The 23,537-nt window shown below is 35.0% G+C and overlaps 3 protein-coding genes across 11 annotated transcripts; 1 reads left to right on the forward strand and 2 right to left on the reverse strand.

Annotated features, from left to right (window-relative positions):
• Positions 1 to 2,303: 2,303 nt before the first annotated feature.
• On the reverse strand, positions 2,304 to 5,525 carry LOC119988331 (probable WRKY transcription factor 35). The gene is made up of 4 exons (XM_038833328.1): positions 4,684 to 5,525; positions 4,000 to 4,140; positions 3,000 to 3,559; positions 2,304 to 2,892 (listed from the first exon to the last, which is right to left on the reverse strand). Exons 1-3 carry the CDS (start codon positions 5,238 to 5,240, stop codon positions 3,001 to 3,003), a joined length of 1,257 nt encoding a protein of 418 aa, XP_038689256.1. The 5' UTR covers positions 5,241 to 5,525; the 3' UTR covers positions 2,304 to 2,892; position 3,000.
• Positions 5,526 to 9,755: 4,230 nt separating this feature from the next.
• Positions 9,756 to 15,384, reverse strand: LOC119988419 (cold shock domain-containing protein 3-like). Of its 3 annotated transcripts, none has more exons than XM_038833452.1 (5): positions 15,356 to 15,384; positions 13,616 to 13,733; positions 11,812 to 11,954; positions 11,289 to 11,355; positions 9,756 to 10,631 (listed from the first exon to the last, which is right to left on the reverse strand). In XM_038833452.1, exons 3-5 carry the CDS (start codon positions 11,869 to 11,871, stop codon positions 10,057 to 10,059), a joined length of 702 nt encoding a protein of 233 aa, XP_038689380.1. In that variant the 5' UTR covers positions 11,872 to 11,954; positions 13,616 to 13,733; positions 15,356 to 15,384; the 3' UTR covers positions 9,756 to 10,056. The 3 variants fall into 3 exon arrangements, with proteins under 3 accessions (XP_038689380.1, XP_038689379.1, XP_038689377.1); XM_038833451.1 differs by lacking the exon at positions 15,356 to 15,384 and adding an exon at positions 14,247 to 14,371; XM_038833449.1 differs by lacking the exons at positions 13,616 to 13,733; positions 15,356 to 15,384 and adding an exon at positions 14,247 to 14,374.
• A 3,292-nt stretch (positions 15,385 to 18,676) lies between these two features.
• On the forward strand, positions 18,677 to 23,531 carry LOC119989497 (ADP-ribosylation factor GTPase-activating protein AGD12-like). Of its 7 annotated transcripts, none has more exons than XM_038835068.1 (9): positions 18,677 to 18,918; positions 19,439 to 19,559; positions 20,158 to 20,239; positions 20,626 to 20,701; positions 21,604 to 21,767; positions 22,085 to 22,223; positions 22,529 to 22,648; positions 22,880 to 22,975; positions 23,144 to 23,425. In XM_038835068.1, exons 2-9 carry the CDS (start codon positions 19,523 to 19,525, stop codon positions 23,423 to 23,425), a joined length of 996 nt encoding a protein of 331 aa, XP_038690996.1. In that variant the 5' UTR covers positions 18,677 to 18,918; positions 19,439 to 19,522. The 7 variants fall into 7 exon arrangements, with proteins under 7 accessions (XP_038690996.1, XP_038690997.1, XP_038690998.1 ...); XM_038835069.1 differs by having other exon boundaries at positions 19,462 to 19,559; XM_038835070.1 differs by having other exon boundaries at positions 18,677 to 18,858.
• Positions 23,532 to 23,537: the final 6 nt, after the last annotated feature.

Below are 23,537 nucleotides of genomic sequence, written 5' to 3' on the forward strand. Positions count from 1 at the left end.
TATAAGCTACTTGTGTTTATACAGCAAATGTTGAGGAGAAATACGGATACATATCTAGTTGGTCATTAACGTACTCATTTTCCCACCTCCAAAAATTCACGAGTTTAAATGGGGTAAACGGTATAATATCCTAAAATAAGACACACAATACCATATGTTGAACGTAGATACATCGATCGACCAGCCATATTTAGCCCCAACAAAACTTTAACTAATATAATTGTAATAATTAAGAATCATACATTGGAGTGCATAGTTGTGGGTGTATATGTAGAGTCTTTTGAAGAATTGTGTTCATGTATACATACATAAAAGTATACGTGAATATTGTGGAGAAAAATTTTCCGCATAATGAAAAAACAATATTATTTTTTTTTGGTCAAGTGAAATGATTTGAAATTATATTTCAAGACTTGCAATAAAGACAACTAGACGTCGAGCATTATTTTCCTCTAGAGATTATGAATGTGATTGCCTACTTATTACATTTTGAATCTAGCTTTTGTTGTTTTAGTTAGTGTATTTGGTAGGAGAGAGGGGAAGGAGTCAAAGTAAATAAGTTTATTGTATAGAAATTAACTCTTAATCTAACGGTTATGAAGGAGTCTTCTCTCTAGAGATTGTGGGTTAGATTTTTATTCGAACTCGTACGTTGAATTACCATGTGTTTGTCTGACAATGTGATTTGTGAGTTTTTACGAGAGTTAGTACATAGATTTACCCAATACACAGTCAAAGGTCAGTAATTGCATAAATATTTTTTTAAAAAAAAATAATTTATGTACAATAGATTACCAAAAAAGTTTATCCAATCATATAATTACATGACACATATAATTAGTATTTGACCAAACATCATCAAGAGAATCAAATGATGTTAATTTTAGGTTGTTTTCTATGGGATGATTCATAGGACCTGTGATAAGAAGTTTGGCAATTATCACCATATAGGGTCTCAAAAAAAGCATATTACATGTCATCAATTAACCACCCCCACTTATTTCTTTTCAAAATCATGACAACAGTCACTCCCATAAAACCCAATTGCACATCCAACTAGTCCCTTCAATTTATATATATATGTATGTATGTATGTGTATGTATGTATGTATCTCTTTCAATCAAAATTGAGAGGGGGAAAAAAAGAAACAGAAAAGGTCACTTGAACTTTAAACTGTTCTTATCCCTCTGAAGTGACTTCAGTTGATGGATTTGACAAAACTTAGGGTCACTATTTTTGCAATAAATTGCACCACAAAGATTGCTTCCCTTGTAAAAAAGTAGGCATAAGGTTTCCAATGTTAAAAAAGACCATATTATAACAATATAACATGCATGTGTTGAGAAATAAGACAACCCACTTCATGGTTAATTTACTTGTTCTAATTATTCATATGTTGAAATTTTGAATCTAAAGTCTAAACGCACACTGGAAAATTGTGAAGACAAAAAGAGGAACTTGGTGGGTCTAGTGGCGATTTACTACTCATCGATTGGATTATGTGCAAAGATGATATTAGCAATTAGTGATCACTATTTGAGTAATGACTTGGGTGATAGTGTAATGGTGAATTTCTCTTACGTCAAATTGTACGAATTTAGAAGTTATGAGTTCGATTTCCACTAAAAAAATACCTTTATGGTCATGCGCCAAAACCTTTGCCCAACTTATCATATTGTCAAGTGAGAAACACGGGAGCAATATTCTTATGGTCACGCACTTAGTCTTAGCCCAATTTACCATTTCATCAAGTGGGAAACGTGTATCATCATCGGTTATCAAAATTTGATAATTTGAAGTTTCATGAGTATAATTGTATAAATGAAGTAATTAATAATCCCCTTTTGATACAAATAGAAGCGATGTAGTATCCTTAAACCATACACCAAATGAAGTAAAACTGAAACAGAAAACAAAGCTCCCAATGCCAAAATGAACACTGAACACAGCCACCAGATTTGGAGAGTTTGATCACACTTGAAATAGCTAGCCAGAAATTATGTAAGGGTAATTGTTTTTGTCAATATAATATATACTACCAAACATACAGATGACTCACTATAATTTCTACACATACAAGTCATCAAGAGGGCTGTCCAGCAAGATCAATAGTGATACCAAGGAAGGTAAAAATGAAAAGGTGGAAGATACATACAGACATACATACATATGTTTACGTACAGTATATACATATATCATATCAATATATCAAACCATGCATAGTGGAGGTTCAGTCATTTCATATGGACAATAATTGAATGCCAACCTCTCATATGGCTGGTAGTAGTAGTACACAACATGATAATAAATTAATAATTGATAAAAACAAGATAGAAAATTTGTAATATTCTAACATACACAAGTACACAACCATACATGCACCCTCTACTACTTTACTTAACAAATTAATACAAATTAGATGGATACAATCAAAGAAACAGAAAGCTGAGGAACGCAAAGTATAAACCCATAAAGACTTGTTTTTGCCAAATATTTTTTATCTTTGTGTGAATAATCCTATCATTTCTAATGAAAAGGGCAAATGGGTTTGTGATTAACATAGCTGAAAAGGTATGGGCTGGGTTGGATAATAATTTATCCCACTTGGAAAAGATGAGTAGTATAGGGCAAGTCCCATCTTCATCAATAAATCAAGTCCCATGGCCACACTCTCTCTCTGTAATGCAATGCTACACAGAGCTGCTTTCTAGTCATGGATGATAGGTAATGTACTTGTTTTCACTATTGAAACCTTCTGTTCCTCAGCTTTCTGTCCCATCCGCCCAATATTCCCAAAAGGAATGTGGGACTCATTGCTTCTGCTCCCAATCAACCACCGCCTGTAGTAGTGTCTCTAGCTCTTTTTTTTCTTTCACTCTCTCTCTCTCTTTCTGGTAAATATAACAAATACATAGCAAAAGTTATAGAAAAGGGTACATTAACATATGATATGATTTTCAAACTAATTAACTTAAAATTAAGAGGGATGCATGAGTACTCTATTTGTTGTCAAATTGTGTATTATTGTCTCCTGATGACCAATCAAAGAGAGTGAATGGATCCATGCCCTTGCTTTCCTTTCCTTGTGTAGTGAACAAGAGACTTAGTGGGTCAGCCTCTAATTCTCCCAATTCAGCAAAGAAGTTTTGAAACCCATCGCTGAATTGATCATCAACATCATCTATATTTTCCAAGTTCTTATGATCAAACTCTTCAATGTTCTCTTCTTTGACAGAATTTGAGGTGGAGGAAGGCATGATTGGTGACAAAGAAGCTGAATTGTCATTGCTGCTGCTTTCTTTCTGCTCTTCTTTTGCTTGGGCTTGATGAGAAGTACTAGTACTACTACTAGTCTTTGAAGAATTAGTAGTAGAAGTAGTAGTGTTGGTTTTTGGTGGTTGAGACCTTGTTGACCCTGCAAGTGCATTTCTTTGTGTTGGCCATGGATGGTTGTGCTCAGAAGTGTAAGTGATTACCAACATGTTGGGATTGGTTCGACTCCGCTCGACTTGTTTTCTTGCTGAACAACCCTTTGAGCTGCTGCATCTATAGTACCCCCTGTAAAATCATTCAGATACAATGCCAAATCAGTGTAAAAGGTAGTGAAAACGAAAAAGATCTCAACAGTTAACATCCCAGTTATCCCAGTTACTGATTTTGACGCACAAGATTCAAGTGAATTCGTGAGCTTTACATGTACCATATGATGAACATAAATTTTGTGCGTACAACTCAACAACTAAGATAATTGGGATACCAACTATTGGGATCTCTATCATAACTGAAATGTTATTAACTTGAAGACTCCGCAATACATCCTTCTGTACATACCATGTGAAAATATTTACTTCTATAGTTCTATATATATATGATCAATCAGTCTTAAGGAAGAGCATCATATCCAACTACTGTGAAAGAATGACAAGAACAAGAAACATTTGTAATTGGGTAATTATAATTAATGTTTTTGGGGAAAAGTAATTATAATGATTAATTACCTTGGATAAGGAGAGCCCTTAATGGGTTTCTGTCCATATTTTCTCCATGCCCAAAGATCAGAAGGAACTACTTCTCCACTTTGTCTGCCATTTGGAGCTGCTGGTGCTGGAATACAAACCACCTTCTTCGCTTGGCTTTTCCTAAATCAATACAATCACCAAATGCTTGAGATTATGATGGTGCAAGAATGTTTTCAATATCAGTTTCCATTTTGAGCATAATCATATTGGTTTGGCATATATTACTTTCCTGAGAAAGATGAAAGTGATGTGTGTGTATGTGTGTGTGTGCGCGCGCGCCCCAAAGGTACATACACAACACCAATCAACACACATGGTAATCTTTTCAGGTGGGTTGTTTGTGGAAAGTAGAATTTCAGATAAGTCTCTGAATATCATTTTGACAACACCACAATTCACCTGAAAAGATTGATAACACCCATAACAAAGAATATAATAAATCTAAACACAGTTTATACCAAACCCTAATTGTAATATATCACCTTCATATATATATATATATATATATCCCAATATCATCATCAAACTTATCTTTGTGTTAGTAATTAATGAAGAACTTAACACACCAAATTAAACATTAAGTTATTGAATTCTATTACTTCAAATTACCAATCAATAAATTATCTAACATATAATAATAGTACTGTTGTTTAATTTAATTACCTTCTCTTGATACCCAGATTCCTTGGAGATGAGATCTGCACAGGTGTGACCGTGTTCTCAATTAAGCAATCCTTTGAGATGTTAGCATTAATCATGCCATTCGAGACCACAACCGGAGAAAGATCGGACGGCGAGACAGGTAGTTTAGCAGGAGGACTAGTAGTTTGTGAGATCTGAATCCGAGAAAATATGTTGCAAGGACTCTTCATCATCTCCTCATGATCAAAACCTTTTTGATGATGATGATCAGCAACAACAACAGTATTACTAGTACTAGTATTATCAAGAGATGAGTTGGGGCTGCTGATAAAAAAGCATGAACCAGGGATATTGTTGTTGAGGTGGTGAAGAAGAAGTGGATCTTGCATGTTAGAGAAGGGATCGCCAAAGGGAGTAGTAGTACTTGCTACCGTCTGATCCATGATGGAATATTCAGATGGAGAGAATTCCCAGTTGGACACAGAGGGAACTGCTGCAGCTGTTTCAGATACTGATTTTCCACCAATACCGCCGCTTGCGCGGAGGATATCGGTCAAGTCTCCTTGATAGTTCTCCATTTCTAGACCAAAAGACGCTGGAGATATAGAGTTAGTTAGCCCAAAAAAACAGCAAGAGGGGACCAAAGAGAGCCATTGATTAGGACTCAAGTTCAGTAATTTGTGGCTTTTTGCACTCTAAAACACATGCAATTCTTAAAATTCTTTGGTGGGTATGTTCAAGATAGAGGGAGACAGAGAAGGAATTAAGAGGGTTTTGATGGGTTGAAAGTGGTGGTCTTTGAGGATATGGCAAGAAAAGGGCGAGAAAGGATGGTTTTGTGAAGAGAGAGAAAGTGTATGTGTTGTGTGTGTGAAAGAGAGAGATAGAGAGAGAGTCGCTGACTTTTCATACAAAACAGGGTGGCTGTATACGCAAACAAGTTGTCAAAATTTGTTTAAAATAATAATAATAAAGAAATTTAGGCAGAATTGGGTGATTTATCATCTTATCATATGTACTATTAAAAAGTTGTCAATTTCATGGTAATCTTTATCTAATTTGTTATTAATTAATTAATATTAACGTTTTCATTGTATTGTTGTTGTAATGGGAAAGTGAAAGAGGAGGCAAGTAGCCGCATTTGCCGGTGTGGAAAGCTTTGAAACTTTGAATCTTAAACATGTATACTCCGACCACGTTTTGAACATAAATCAATCACCTCTCGATGTGATTTATGCACTTTTTCTTTTCTTTTCCCTTCTCACTTCAGTATTAATACATGAGAATACGTAATTCAATGATAAAGTTGAAGGGGTGCAATTTATAGATAATATGTTTAATTCTTAAAATAGTCTCTTTACATATTATGTGACAATAAAATCTACGTATATTTTGCATGTCTCTAACCCTGTCCACTACAAAAGTCTTATATACATGAAAATTGTTTATCTTTTTTACATCGCTTTTAATTTCACTGCTAACTTGTGAAATTCAAAATGATATTGTAAATACCTCTTGAATACGTTCATAAGGCGCTTAAAGAAAAAAAAATGGTGGTCATATATATATATATATATATATATATAGTGTATAACATCAATTGATGATCTTCTTATTCCTCATGCTTTGAAAGATTTAACCTTTTTAACACAACAATATGTTTAATATGCTCAAAGTTGTTTTTGTGAACAAACACATACTCGTTCATGCGAAGGGAAAAAGAGATTTCCATCTCTACTAATTAAAATTGGTTCAAAATCAACATGGGTTGACTAGGTCATGGCCTTATTATTATTACTATTTACAAGTGGCCTGATATTGTGGATCTCAATTTTTATCTTGTGTGTGGAATAAAATTGAAATAAAGAATGCTAATATGTTTATATAGTATACGAAGAAATTAATTCAAATTATTGTAATTATAATTAAGTTTTTAGAAATAGATGATTAATACATTTTTGTCGGCAGGATAAAGGACAAAGATTAGTTTTAAGGGGTCTTAAACTAATCAAGAATATTATTAATTAATGTAATCCCTATAATTGGTTTGTCCTTTTGTAAAGTTTGGAGGATTAATTAAAGGAGATAACATATTTTAAAAAAAGGTCAAATAACATGCCTTCCTTTTGTTTTCATCACAATAAGAAAGATGGTCCAAAGTTAGATCAAAGTCATATCTTGATTAGACAGCTACTGTGAAGGATTTGTGATGGTAGGTTTCTCTTGAAATAATTGAATACTTACTAATTAGAACCCTAATTAACGAGAATTTTAACATGCCTTCCTTTTATCATATATATATTATCAATAATATATACTTTATTAGGATGTGAAAAAAAAATAGGACGTAAAAGTGGGCATGAAACGATGTCATTTTGACTAGTAGTATTTGTTAGGTATATATTTATCAATAATATATACTTTATTAGGATGTAAAAGTGGGCATGAAACGATGTCGTTTTGACTAGTATTTGTTAGGTTGAATTTTTCAAAAGAGCAATTTTGATCATCTTGATGGAATTGTGGAATCACCGACCCTCTGATCTCTTATTCTCTGATGAGACATTTCTCACAAATCTTGGGGTCACTCTCTCTCTCTATGACCATAAATATCACCTCAAACACTTCAAATTTTGACTCTTTCAAAAAAGACCATTGTTGTAAGTTGCTCACATTCTTCTTAGAATTTCAAAGGTGGATCGTATTTGATTGAAAGATTTTCTTTCTTGTATCAATTATGTTATTGCTGCGGATTTTTTTTAACTCGTTTGGAACAATAATGAGTTTCTTTATCAAAATAATTTTTAAAAAAAAAGAAAAGAAAAGAATGACCATTGTTGCCAACAACAAATGCATATACTATTTCATATATTATATTAATTTCAGTGTATATTAATTTGTTGTATTCTTACACAATACACATTAATCTTGGTTTTCATGGACATCGTGTGCACATGGAATTTGGACACACATACATAAAAGCCTACTGCAGTGTAATAAATTCTCCACATGAATGTAACAATATTAATTCAAGAAATTAAACTAGCTAGGGTTAATGAATATTTTCTAGCTCTTGTAGCCTAACATGTACACGCACACACACATATATACATACATACATATATATATATATATGTATATATGTTTTGACAATCTTGTTATAAGTCCACTTAAAAGAATGACAAAACTGAGATTCTTAATTTGGTGGTCCATCCAATAATTAAATATTTAAATACATAAAATCTTAGTTTTGTATATTAAATATATTGAATAATTGGTATGGTTGTGACAAACACTGAGCCCCACGTTCCTGCATGACGAGCCAATCACATACACAAAGTACTCCTCCAAAATAACAACAAAATAATTAGACTGGGATTCTCTGACCATTACTATACACAATAACCCCACCCCCCGTCTTCACCAAACCATGTGAAGAAGAAGAAGAAGCAGGCCTAATATTTAAATATCCATATTAATGCTTATTTTAATTAATTAATCATGATGCTTAAGCTAGGTATTTAGTTAATGTTGAAAATTGATGCCCGAACACATATGTTATCGTCACAGACCCACATAAATTTGTTATTCTTGAGCTATCGCCATTGGTTTTTAGACTTAGAAAACGAGCAATTACTCTACTTATATAGAACTCGGTTAGTTAGATTATGCCAAGTACGTGTCTAATTGATTAGATTAATAAAAAAATAATTAGGTGTATTAATATATTGCCAATTTGTCCTGCCTGTGACAATGCTGTTGATCTGCACGCGAGATACTTGCCTTAGCATGTTACACGGCTTGACGTCATCTGTATACCGGCATCCTCACCGGTCACATGAATCATAGCCGTCGATTGTCGTCTACTTGGACGGTTCAGATTGTTTGGCCACCTGTATTTTGTATATACAATATAACCTGGTCAAAATTATATATAGTGGTCCTCCATATGAATATTAATTAATTAACTAATCTTGATCTAAGGGAATTCTCTGTCGTATTAATGCAATAAAATTATCTGTATATATATATACAAAAAAAATGTTGCCCATTGTTGAGCTGGCATGCCCTAATACATCACTAACCGGTTACGCAATAATAATTTAAAGTGGTTAACATGTCTAAGAATTTTATTTGAATTAATTTGTGAATAAACAAAATTTGTAGGGTTATAGCATATTATAAGGACGATGAGGAATACTCTTTGTGGTCACAAGCCGGATTTCGGCCCTACTTATCTTATCATATCATCAGGTGAAAAAATTTCTATGCGATGGGTTCGATGGTCCGAATTTAAGTTCATATCGAATGTTTAAAGAGTATATTTGTATAATAACGTTCACGATTAAAAAATGATAAGGAAGCTTCTTACCTAGATATTCCAAAACCACGAAGAATCTTGTCCTGAATTAGCAGAATTTGATAATGATGATCCATATGATCACCTTGAAAACATGAAAACAATAATCTTGTTTGCTTCCAATGTAGTAGAATTAATAAGGTTGGATTGGATGAGTATGGTGTTGGGGGTGTGTGTGTTCATGTGGGTCTCCATTACTTTACTTCCAATGAGAATAACTTAAATCTTTCTGCCCTAAAATTGAGGGATCATTAGAGATCCTAAAAGCTCCACACCTTTAAGTGCATTTAAAGTTCTTTAGACCAATGTCATGCTTTTTCATCTTCAAAATTGTTAGCGATCCCAGTGAATGAGATCCAAGTCATTCCAATAATCAATCTTGACCATTAATTGATGTAAGTGTAAGGATCTACAAAACCTGCTGCACATCAATCAAGAGACATGATTGATTATTGGGATGATCCCTATCATTTATGTTTCATCTTTGGTTTTTTGTTACCATTGGAGGCATGATTATGGGCTTCTATGTCTTTACTACTACAATGTCTGTTGACCCAAATATAATTTTGATTTGAGTTGTATCACACCCAAGCTCTTGGACATCAATCATGGGTAGGGATGTATATGGGCCGGGTACCGAGTTATTATCGATCCATCCGGTCCCAAAAATCAAAAAATTCATACCCTGTACCTGATCCTGTTATGTATTTATCGAGCTGGGTCTGACCCGAACTGATAAAAAATAATTTCAAGCCTGCTCGTTGAGCACCAGGTCGGGCCGGGTTTCAAAGCCCGGTGTACACCCCTAGGCTTCCTTGTCTCTAAAAACAATACTTACAAGTGTAGACTGTAGACATGGGAAACACAACTTTTTCAAGTCTTTGAAGGAAAAGCATATTAATTCATTACAAGTAAAAGGGCAGTCTTCTTACTTGTAAGCATAATTAAAAAGCAAATTTGAAAAACACAAATTCTTCGGCTGCAACTGTAAGGAGAGGCTAGACGGCTGTTCTATGATCGGTGGCTGACGCAAATCACTTACCATGTATCCAGCTAGTGCAGTTGTTTGGCAGGTGACCGACCTTTAGACAGACGCAACACCAAGCATTTGGAAGCCGATCCGCAGTTTCCAGGGCTCTTTCATTGTCACTTCCAGAATTCACTTTCTCTGGATGTGTTTCCAGTGCTTTAGAGCCAGGCACAAAGATGACAGATTCCTGTGCTGGATAGCAATTCTTTGCCAAATGACCCAACCGGCCACACTTGAAGCAAGGTCCGACATTAATGTAGTTTGCAGAGTTGCTGCTGCAGCTCCCCTCACCATGACCGACTCGTTTCCTTCCTTTAAGCAAAATGCCACCGGGACCAGTGACATTGATAGCCTGCAGTTTGCTCTCACGGCCAACAACTTCATATTCAACTTGCATTCCAGCCCACATTTGAATGCACCCATCAGATTTGACAGAAGAGTAGTGCACAAATATATCATTGCCGCCATTATATGGTTTTATGAAGCCATAGCCCCTTTCATTGTTGAAACTTTTGATAAATCCACTCGATCTTCTATAGTAATATACTTGTTGCACCACAGGGTGACGCATGGACGGCACTAAACACCAAAATAGAAGAATTCATAGAGAGATTCAGAGTCAGAGATGGTGCACAAAATTTTTCATCTGTAGGCTTTAAAAGAAACAAGAAAAACATATGACGCAATAATAAGCATATGGTGACCTAATTAAAGAAAAGAAATTGAGAAGTTGGGGAGTCAATGCAAAATGCAGTTTCTAAATGGCAGCCTTTGTTTTACATTGGTTTAACAATAAACCAGAGCAACTAACTGGCTATTGCCTATACAGTAAGTTACATATTCCCACCTATAGTTTGGGAACTTGTCGGACACTAGTAGACCATCTAGAACAAATCCGGTTAGAATAACAATATAACCTGAATAAAATTTTATAGACCTATGTATTATTCCATATCGATAAGAAACTGACAATGATAGATTAAGTAATCACTTAATAAGCAGGAAACACCATGAATGCCCTGATGACGCCAGAATAACACTGACATTTATAAAATGCCAAAAGAGTAACTCAAGCAGAATCACAAGAATAACAGCATACATAGGTGTGTGAGTAAAAATGTATATACTAAACTTAATTCAGGTCCTAAATTAATTATACGACTAGTGATCAATTTTTGCAAAGATTACTTTATAGCTAAAGCATCATAAGTAAAAGAACGCTGGCTTTTTACATACGCTTCATAGGAGGAAAAACCATGTCGTCAGTACAATTTGAGCTCCTTGGGTGGCTAATCCTTTTCAACTGTGAGACACGACAAAAGTTTACATTAGGTATAAACTATATTTCAGATCCACTAAAAAAATCACTATGAAAGGCATAAAATTAGATTCTACAGTGCATGCTATGTAAGAATCTACAGATATAATATATGCATAAAAAGATAGGCTTAAATGTAGCATTTATTCATGTTTTCCATTTTCATCCATTCAACTAATATTGATACACTGCACGAAAATAGTTAACTTATCATCCACATGTATAAAATGTGAACGCTTATCCATCTAACCAATATTAGGCTTTTAGAATGAAAACAGTTAACCCATTAATCAAATGTGGAAGCTTTTCCAGCTGAGATAAATGACAGTAGAACGGAGCCCTCAAATCATTACCGTAGCAATGAAGCTAATTAAATCAAGTAAAAGATTGAGATATAGCTCTTAAGAATAATATGAAGCAATATATCTTCTCTACCATCACCTTGCCAACTTCAGACGACAGAAGGCTCTGATCTTCCATTGCCTTGGGAGGAGCATCCATGTTATGATCCAACTCCCCCAAATCATGCTCCACTACATCTTTCCCAAAGAATTCATATTGGCGTGCATCAAATATTGTGTTATCTACAATGTCATAAGAGAATGGTCAACAATCTGAACAAAGAAGATCTAAACAATAATGAAAATGTCACTTCAACAAAATTTGGACAATTAAAAAGAAATAGGCATGCATCAGGTAATTAGGTATAGAGTGCACAGAAAGAAGTAAGCTGATATGTGTGCTCAAGCCAAGGACCACCCACCATACCGAATCAGTTAAACACAATTTGGAAGACCAAAGTGTCGCAAATACAAAAATCACCAAATTGGTAAATTCCATGCCGTCCCAAGCTCTCCACTTTATAAATTTATAACTGCATGGATCTTTTTACTTTTCTTACTTTGGGCCCTGGTATTTGAATATCTAATGGCCAATTTGAGCAGAGCTAATGGTCCAAATGAGAAAACTTTCTGAATGAAAAAGAATTTGCGTGGGAACATGTAAATTGGATTTTATTATGAGAATATCAATGAGTCCAAGTTCAACGAGTGACCTAGAAGCTCCCCAAATTTTGTTAGACCTCAGTAGGAAATATCACACTCATTACTCAGCCCAGTATGCAAACTCCAATGCATCAAGATCTAAGTGGCTGAGAAGATAGTGCAGGATGATTAGAATGCAAAGATCGGGCACTAGTTACAAATTATTGCTATTTCATTTGCAATTCTTAAAGAATGTATATGGAAGGGAAATAAAATCAAATAAAAAAATTGGGGAAGAGAATGAATAGGGTTTCATCCAGATCCTGTTTGGATATGGATTTGTTGAAATTCTATGTTTGAGAAGCTTATCAAATGAAAATGGTGATATATGGTTGATGAACGATATAATGGAAGGAGAACCAAAGGTTCCAAAATCCAAACTCATAAGAAACTAATAAATTAATGCCAATAGAAACAACCTATTTATGCAAGCCAATTACACCATACAATCATGCAAGTTGACAGAATTAACTATCACAAAACGCTAAATTATCGCAATCAAAAAGAATCACTAAAATCAGGTATTAGCTTCCTCTTAAATCAATGTCCAAACATCCAAAGATGACAACCAGAAAACCGGCAACCTGAAAGACACTCAAGAATCTGGAATTTAAACTACATTGAGATACCCTGTTGTTCAGGATCAGATAAACCATCTTTCAAAGTAGCAAAATGTGCCATTTTAACCACAGAAAGATGAGAGCTTTGAAATTAAAATAAGAAAAAACCACACCATCAAATACGAAACAGAGGATGATATACGAGGAAGTAAACTACGAGGCTCAACATGTATTTTCCATTATAGCAGGTAAATACAAAACCCATTATGACAGGTAAATACGAAACCCATTATAGCAGGTAAATACGAAACCCATTAATTCAAACTCACAAATAATAAATATCACAATCCTTTCAAATCACTGACCTCCCTTTTATTAATTAACCAACAATTCACAAAGAGAGCAAGTGCGTTCTTTGAATTTAAAGCAGAGAGAGAATCAGAATTTTTCTTTGATGAGCAAAATATGGAAATCCAATTATCCCACCCTTATGAGAAATTTTAAGTTTTGTTGTGCTATACTGGAAAAATTTTAAGTTTCATATTGAGCTTGCAGAAGGATAGCGAAACAGACAACTGATATATCTCACCTGATGCCTACTGGGTTAATAGGCAAGATGACTGGATTTGCATAAATACATACCTACAAATACACATATAACATATCTACATATGTATGTAGTTTTCTAATGCTCCTCCCTTATGAATGCCACCAACGAGATGCCATTAGTTGTTGATCCACCTCTAAGCATTTCCAAATCCTGCCAATTGAAAGATACCATGATTGATACTTGGGGATATAAATAAAATATAGCCCCCAAATAGCATAACCAGAGGTGAAAGCAGCAATAAACTTCATTAGTACAGTTCTCAAAAACCGTCAAAGAGTCTATACACAAAAAAGAGTAACAACCAAATGCACATTCATATAATATGTGGGATATAATTATACTTAATCGGCATTTGATCACAAATTTGTTTGGAGTTAAATGGAATTCTGCCTAACCCTAATCCCCATTCCTCATCTCCCTAAATTTTTTTAAGTTCAAATTTTGGCTCATCCAAACTTTGCTCCACAAAATCAAGAGGAAGAATTTGCGAGTAACATTTATCCATTATACTCGCTCTTCCATCCAAACTCCCTCCCACCCAAGCAAGCCGGGAAATGATGAATAAAAGCTAATGTCTGTGTTTTTTTCATAGCATCGATGACAAACCTAGACAAGTAAACTCATTTCATTAAAAAAGTGGAATGAAAGCTGGAAAGCATTCACCTTTTTTTACAAAATACGCAATCTTGATCTGTTCTTCTGGATGCAGAGCTCCTCCAGAACCTCTTTGCATCAAAGTTTCCGGGAAATCTACATGTACTATTTATTGTCAGCGAGAAACACTGTTCATTTATTGGTTTCCTTTGCTTTGCTTTGCTTCGATCCGGTGCGTTTTACTTGTCTGACTCCTAAAAGCTAAAACCCTTGTTCTTTTGTTTTTCTTGAAAGAGTAAAAGCCCATCAATATCCATTTGATATATTCACAAAAAGGTCGAAAACCAGCCCAAAATGGTGATAAATATTGAAGAAATGATTTGTGTGGAGAGAGTTAGAACTAGAAGATTAGCCTTCTTTGTTTACTACGCTAAGACTAATTGAACTATTTGCAAATGTTCTGTTGATTGAACGACAATCACAATCACCCACCTATTAAATCGTGGGTTCTAATCCTACCCCTCTCCGAACCCTGTTTAAAAAAACTAGATTAATTCAACTATTTGGATGATAACCCAGAAACTATCTTGGGTCAAATCATATGAATTCGAAAAGTCTTAAATTCGATTTTCACCGAAAGTAATATATTTATATTGAATATTTAACGGGCAAACTTATATCATATCGTTCTCAATCATATAAAAAAAATAGTAACATTGAGTTTTAAAATTTTGAAGTGGCGCTGATCGAGTTGTGTTGCTTTGAACAAAAAGGCAAAGCTCCGACTTCAAGATCCACTTAGAGGGAGAGAAGCAATAAAAGTTGCGGGCTTCCTTGTTGAATTTTCGAATTTTGAATCTGCTTGTGATAATAAGCAAACACATAGTATTGCCTGTTTGGCAGAGAGGTATTGGGTGGCATTCAATCTTAGGCACAATTAACACAAGTGATGAGTGATAGAAAGAAAGGATCAAGGTATAAGCTCTGATTTTGTGCCTCGGGCCGACATCCTTGTTTTAGAACTAAAAGCCCATGAAGTACACCGGACACGAAGGATGCATAATCAAACAACGGCAACAACATCATCGCCTGGGAAACTATTTATGGGTGTGAGGCAAAGACATTGAGGAAAGTGGGCTGCAGAGATCAGTTAGCCTAGAGAAAGAACCAGCACTTACCTCACCAGAAACATAGTTCAGAGAAAGAAATCAACACGATCTTGGTGAAGCCTTAATTCCCCATTTCTTTGTCTTCAAGTGTGGTTCAAGAGAAAAAATTTTGGATTTGTGGTTTGTTTCTTCTCGAAGATGGATGGGTTTGTGATTTAGGTGAGATATTTTTTGATTAGGCGCCAATTGATGTTACCCTAGAAGCCACATTAGCATGTGCTGACATGGAAGACAAATAAGCAATGAGTTAATATTTTGACCAATATACGTTGATTAAGTGCCACGTCAATAGGTTCCCTGACCGATCTGTATGAAAGTTAGAGTGATCATTTTGTCTCATTTTTTTACTTTAGATGATGACTTCGTAACAAATGCAAATTCGGTGATCAAATTGTAACGACCTCAATCTTTCGGTGCTGTAAAGTATAATTAATCCTTATATTTTCTAAAATATAGTAAAAGAAAAATTAAGTGTATATAATATTTTTTTTGTTTTCTAAGAATTTTCCCATGTTTTGTGCACATGCTGGAACATTCCATTAAAACCCATTTTGAGTCACCAAATTCTAAATTCATATGGCCATCAAATAAAGCTACTAATTCTAGGAAGCACGGACACGACACGACACGGACACTCCGACACGGGAATTTCAAATTTTGCAGGACACGGACACGGCAAGGACACACATACGTAGATATATATAAAATATATATATCCCATATAAAAAGTAACATAAACAAATATTTTTGAATTGTATAATGCTTGATTTTATTAAATATATTTCTAGGTATTTTTTTCAAATTATAAAAGAGTAAAAAATAAATGACATGTTTTTTCCTTGCACAAGCATTCATGAATGGAAACTAGGTTAAGGACACCTATTGACCAACAATAAAGAACAAGGGTTTCAAGGTAGACACACCACATCAGACTTGACTTTTTACATGTAAGAATCTCATGGTGAGTGGGACATAAAACAGCAACTCCTCAAAAGGGAAAAGAGCCTAAAAAATTTACCCATTTGTCCTTGTTTTCCAGCTGAGGGAGAGCCAAAAAGTGTCCAGGAGTGTCCCCACCGTGTCTAGGAGTGTCCCCGCCGTGTCCTCCCTCTAAAAAGTTGACCAAAATCAGGACACGGTCAGGACACGTGTCCGACACGTGTCGGAGGCGTGTCGGTGTCCGACAAGTGTCCGACACGGACACTTCGTCATTTTAGAAGTGTCCGTGCTTCCTAGTACTAATTGGAATGGTACCACAAATGACAATCCATTTGAGTGTGGTGGGTGATGAGATGACATGCATGGTGCATTATTATCCTTGGTTGTCTCCCAAATGGGGTTTGATAAGCAATTGCCATTGATGGATGTCATCTAAGTGCAAAATCCTCACCCACCAATACCACTATGCACAAAATAGTCCCCTAAAGCACAAATTTATTTACATGTATAATAAAAGAAAAAATTCCCAATAATCAAACCATTCCATCAGGAAACAATTTTTTTTTCTTATTTAGCATCCGTACAGTTTTTATTTACCAGTCTAGCATCCGATTCAACATATTTCCTAATATACCATTCCAATTCTACATGGCTAAATGTGTATAAATTATTCTCTCTTGTGGTGTATTTCACACTGCACTAATTCACTTTTCTCTTTCTTTGTCAAAAAGCATGCAAAGAGGGGTTTAAAAGCATTTCATGTCTCTCTCTCTCATTATTACAGTTTTACTTTTATGCAGAGAGAGCTCATATCATATGCATGGAAGTGATTGATGATGCCTTACTTTTTACAGTATTTATTTTGACGTTATGCACTCCGTGACTTGCATGGCCTCAGTCCACTCGCTTTCACAATGAGATGGATGCTAGGGATGGTGCCCACATACCCCATCGTTGCAGTCTTTGTCACACTGTAGGACACACTAGAAGGCCATGTCCTAATATGAATTAGCGTCATGGAATCTACGTAGTAGTGACAATATTTATATATGTGGGTTTGAGCTTGAAACATCTCACAAGCTCCACGTATCTTATAATGTATCTGTTTTTATTTAAATATTTAAATATGTATCTCCATGTGTCTGCTTTTAATATATATATAGACAGAGAGATGAGATGAGATGCTTTTAAAGCTTTTTCTGCATGTGCTGTTTTTGACAAAGAGAGATACAAGTGAATTTGTACCGTCTGTATGTGCTTTTTGATAAAGAGAGAGAAAAGTGAATTCGTACTATGAAATACACTAATAAAAGAGAGAGAAAAAAAAAGAGAATTTATACACTGTATCACATAGGCTTGGAATGACATATTAGGAAATATGTTGAACCGGATGCTAGATTGGTAAATAAAAACTGTATAGATGTTAAATAAGAAAAAAAATCTAGGAAACATGTACTTTTTCAAAACTAGATCACCTATTCATGCAAATATAATGCATATAGGTTCTCCTAATTTAACTAGGTCGTCATGAGTAAGACTTCGAGAATCCATATAGATATCGTCTGTTAATATACGATCATTAATGTATGTATAAAAAGTCTTTTCGGCATTATTTCATTTCCAGAGGAGAATCCCTCCAGTAGTATCGGTCATTTATCCCATTTACCTCCACATTTCATCCAATACTCATGCTATATATATAGTTTTTGATAATCGAGAACGACACCATACAATATTTTCCTTTGAACATACAATATGATTATAAACTCGAGCTGTTAGGTCCACGTGCACATAAGTGTTTCTCAACCTCGACGACATAGTAGGTTGGATCAAAACTCAACACGTGGCCGTAAGAGTGGTGGGAATCAAACTCATAATCTTCCAAGCCCATACAATTTGGTTCTAGAGAGATTCATCACTAGTCTATTACTCAAATAGTTATATAAGATGTATGTAATAACTCTTATGAATGATGATGGTATAGTTATGCATTATCAAGTTTCAAGTATTAGTTATGAGGTAAAGGATTGTGTGTAGTACTATGATGATAAAGGGTTTGAATCTCCCTTCTCATTTTATAAAAAAAAACAATTTCATGGATGTATATTAACATTATTTTTTTTATTCTTCCAATTTTTTGAGGGGTCATCCATTTCAGGCTGAACATTGTTGACTTTGACTTTGTGTAATTGTAAGGTTTGACTCTGTACTTGTTAGTGCCACGTGTCCAATTGAGTTATCAGGCCATTTGATTTATCTTCTTGTTTTTTTTTTTTTGAGTACCATTTGATTTATCTTTTAAATCACTAATTAAAAGAAAACAATATTAATTATTAAATGTGAAGACCATGTATTTATAATAAATGCCTAATAATATGAAAACAGGCGCATAGTTTCCATCGGTCATATTAGAAGGTTCACCTGTAAAAATCACGACCTTTTCAACATTCTCTCTCTGATCTCTCTCATCGACATCGACCTGAAGAATTTGGAGTTTGTCATTCGACGTATTTATTGTTGAATTCCAAATCTAGCTTCCCAGATCTTTCTGTATGCCTTCGTCCCTTGATTTAGTATGTTTTAATGACTGCCTAAATGGTCTTTATATCTACGATTTCTGAGGCTTTGACCGGGTATAAATCTACCCTTTTCGTGTAATCATTGAAAGCTGTTACCTTTCAATTTTCTGTGATTGGGTTTGTCGTTCATATTTAGTGACCAAGCTATTATCCTTAACGCTGTGTTTGTTTAGCTTGAAGAACGTTGGGAAAGGTGATAATTTGCAAATATTGTCTTTTTTTTTCTTCTTCTAGATATTGGGTTCTGATTAAGCGAATCCTATGAATTCTGATGAGTCGAAAGTATGTGCCTCATACTAGTTTGATCTCTTTGTTCTTCACTTTTGGATTGCCTTACCGGGAAATTCTATATCCTCGATGACCCGCCAGGAGTGTTCCCTTTTGCCTGAATATTGACGGAAATACTCTCTCTCTCTTCCCAGCTAATTGGCTGCATAGATTTTATCTCAATATTCGTAATTAACTCAGAATTTGTGTGATTTTTAGATTATTATGGCGTTCTTTCTACTCTACAACAGACAATTCAAGTTGGGTTCTAATTTGGTTAGTCCTTATCATCACTTTTGCTGAACAGGAATCTCCCCCTTTTGGGCTCAGGTTCTCCAGACTATTTTGCTGATATAGGGTTATTGAATGATTGTGGATTCTTTGAAGAGCAATGAGCCATTCACTTGACCTTGGGAGGGCAGCCTCAGGTATGGTTGTAAATGGCAATACATTGAGTTGATGTTGATTATGAGTAGGATTGACCTGGGAATTTGAGAATTTTCATCTGTAAGATTCATTTTTTTGTCAATATATCTTGTCACGACTGCTTCAAAGAGCGGAAAAGTAGGTACATCTGATTAATTTCATTTTCTAGGATTTCCATGCTTAGTAGCTGAATCTAGGCTGCTGCCTTACTACCTTTAGCAGCTGATATCCTCTTGTATGCTTGGGTGGGTTTGAAGCCACTCGCAAGTCTCTTCATCAATTTTTTTTAAGAAAATTATTTAATGTACTGAAGAACAATAGACGAGCAATTCTTTAATCTCATTTTTTTTAAAGTTCCCTCTTCCTTGAACCATCTGTAGAAATTAGATCGCGACAAGGCCCCTGCTAGGTTAGCTCATAAACTCTTTTGTTGCATGAGAGGCTTTTAAGAGCATGAAATCAATTTTTCCCCATGGAATTTTCTTCTGTTTTTCTTTCTCCATGTTGGGACTTAAGCATTGTCCCAAAACATATGATTCTATTTGTCAATTGAAACCTCATTTTTCTTGTTGAAATGCATTTCGTTCATTTCTCATGTAGGTAAAAGAAGGTTAAAAGATTTATTGCTTCAAAGTGATAATCGGAAGTGTGCCGATTGTGGTGCTCCAGATCCTAAATGGGCGTAAGTATCCAAAAACATAGTATCTTGTTGGATGGTGGTTATTTTGTACTGAGCAGCCATAGAATATGTAGAGTAGTAGAACCTGTGTTTATAACCATCTTGGAAACAAATATGTTTTACTATACATAAATAGGATTGAAAAGGAGAAAGAAATGCATAATCAATGTTGACAAATTCCATCAGCAACTGAATTTGAGATTACAAATTTCAATCCGCAGTAATGATGATGGTATATATGTATCTGTTGGCATGAGTTTCAAGAATGTGCACCTCAAACTTGTGATCCTCTAACTAGTGAAGGAATTTAGGGAACAATAAGATTCATTTTGTTTTCCTTCAGTTTATGGTGCTAAGGTATTAAGAATTAATTAACAACTGCATTTCAGGTCAGCAAATATCGGAGTCTTTATATGCTTGAAATGTTGCAGTGTGCACAGAAGCCTCGGTACACATATTTCAAAGGTATGTCCTCAGTTGTTGTAGATTCAATTTTCATTTCTTTTTTCTTTTTTCATGATGGAAATCATGCCTGGTTGGCGAGATAATAGTAATTCTGTTATGAAGATGTAGGTACCCTGCTTATTGTATTAGCGAAAATACTTCACATAGGACTTATGTGAAGGAAGAAAACTTTATGGAAGTGTCTATTTATTTCTTTTTAAACACTGATTTACGAGATTGCTTCAGGGTATTTTTTTTCTTGAGCCTTTGCTTTTGAAATGCTTTAAGTAGTTACACCAATCTTAGAACTTTGTTGCCTTTTCTTCGTGCGTAGTTTTTCTGTTGGCTTTGAATTTTGAGAACTTATACCAAAATTTCTCATCTATAAGCCATTGCTTTAAATGGGAAGCCTTGGATAATGGTAAACTAACTTCACAGGAATCTAGAGTTCATGGGTTCTATTATTGTAAATAGCCTCCAATATCAGGTGGTAAGGCCACGTACATCTTCTCTCCCCCAATCCCTCCTCCACTGCAGGAACGTTGTGTAATGGAGTTCTTTACCTTAACCTTCTTACCATTAGTGATTGTTGTCTTCGGTGTCTTTTGATTAGTCAAAAGATGACAGCATACATAAGAAGTTGAATTCCATCTTTCGTTATTGAGTTTCAGTGTTCTTGTAACTTTTAGGCCTTTTTGTCTACTTATAGTACAGGGCATCATCAACAAATTCCTGTTGATTTTTTACAGGACTTTGTTATTCTGCTCTGAAATGGACTGCAGTTGTGTAATGTTGTTCAATGTTCATTCTTTCTTGTATTTTTTTTAATCATTGGCTATGATGATGATGATGATGATGATGATGATTGGCTATGTGCATTAAATACATCTTCTTCATGAATGACATTAATATGGAATATCTAGGTTTTATCTGTGACATTGGATGAATGGTCCAATGATGAAGTTGATGCCATGATGGAAGTTGGAGGAAATTCTTCTGCTAATTCGATATATGAGGCTTTTATACCAGAAGGATTCAGAAAACCTGGACCAGATTCCAGTCATGATGAGCGTACAAAATTCATCAGGTTAGACAATATGGAGAATTGCCTAAAAAATGGCTCTATATATTTGTATGTTCTTTTTCTATGCTATTAATACTATATAATTCCCGGGTAATTTATGTTTATGTATTAGGTTGGGGATTTAGCTGATTGATCAGAAAGCCCTACCAAAACTACCCGTGTTGGTGCCTGAAAATTGACTGTCATACCATTTGTTTTCTTTTGTACTCGCTTTGCAATCAAATTTGTGTCTATTTGAAGAATCCTTACTAATAATACGGTTCGGATCATGTGTGTATGAGGGTGTTGGAACTGAACTGATTTTAATTTCTTTCATCTAGGGCCAAGTACGAGCTTCAAGAATTTCTGAAACCCAGCTTGAGGATAACATCCGGAAAGAGTGTTTCTCTCCAATCAAGTTTTTCCAGAAAGATAATTGATAGTTTCTATCCACATTCAATGCAATCAAAGTCAAACTCGGTAAAATTCTTGTACTCCTAAGTAAAAAAGAAGAAGCATGTTCTTGGTGACGGTAATGCGTTGACTGTTGAGTATTTAGACAAATTTGCATTCTCATGGAGCAGATGCTCATAGTGGACTTGATTTTCTCTGACAAAGCATAACTTTTCTTGGGATCGTGCTATTGTGCATGTTTGGTGCTGGTTCATGTTTAGTAGTTTTCTTGAATTGCACAATTTGCACCAGTCAGCATGAGATGTTTTTCCCTGGCTTTATTGTCCTAATTTTAGGAAATTCAGTCCATTTGACATTGAAAGTTGTAACAGCAGGAAGGCATGGTGGAATTCATTGGGTTGTTGAAGGTCAAAGTGATTAAAGGGATGAATCTAGCAATCAGAGATATGATGACGAGTGATCCCTATGTTGTCCTGAATCTCGGGCAGCAGGTTAGTTGCTATCCTCTTTAATTGTAATTTTTACATGGTTACCTAAACTATAACTGGTGGTGTAATATTTAGATTTAGAGTATAATGTTACTTCCTGTACCATCTTCCCGTGTTGAATGGTTGACCTTATGAAATGTCTGGTAGTTGGATTAGACTTTTTTTTAAAGCAACGCCTCGTGTTGCAGTTAAAATTTCTTCAGTTGGTATTAATACTGTTTTTGATGTCATTAGACCGTCCAGACGACTATCGTCAAGAGCAACTTGAATCCAATCTGGAATGAGGAACTCATGCTGTCTGTTCCTCAGGATTTTGGGGCAGTAAAGTTGGTGAGTTTCCCTTTCCTTTGGTTTTTCACATTTAAATTCTCCACTTTCAGTTCCATCTGCAATTCTTCCATAAACAAATTTCTACCTTGGATTACTAACGCCAAGTGATCAAAATAGTAATATAAGTAGACGTCATATATCGTGACAATAGTCAATTCCATCTTGCAGAAGGTGTTTGATCACGACACATTTTCAGCCGATGACATAATGGGAGAAGCAGAGATCGATATCCAGCCCCTAATAACATCAGCTATGGCGTTCGGGGACCCAGAAATGTTCGGAGACATGCAAATCGGGAAATGGCTGAAATCACATGACAATGCCCTAAAAGAAGACAGCATCATCAACATCGTCGACGGAAAGGTGAAACAAGAAGTATCAATCAAACTCCAGAATGTAGAATCTGGAGATATAGATCTTGAACTTGAGTGGCTGCCTCTTGATCAATAGGGTATATATGACTGTTTTTGTTTGTCATTTATCCTTTCTCATGACAATTGTAATACTGATTAAGTTAATATTCCTATTAATGACACCATTTAGTTGCATTCATTCATTTTCT

This window comes from Tripterygium wilfordii, chromosome 21, assembly GCF_013401445.1.
Source record: "Tripterygium wilfordii isolate XIE 37 chromosome 21, ASM1340144v1, whole genome shotgun sequence".
Lineage (NCBI taxonomy): Eukaryota > Viridiplantae > Streptophyta > Magnoliopsida > Celastrales > Celastraceae > Tripterygium > Tripterygium wilfordii.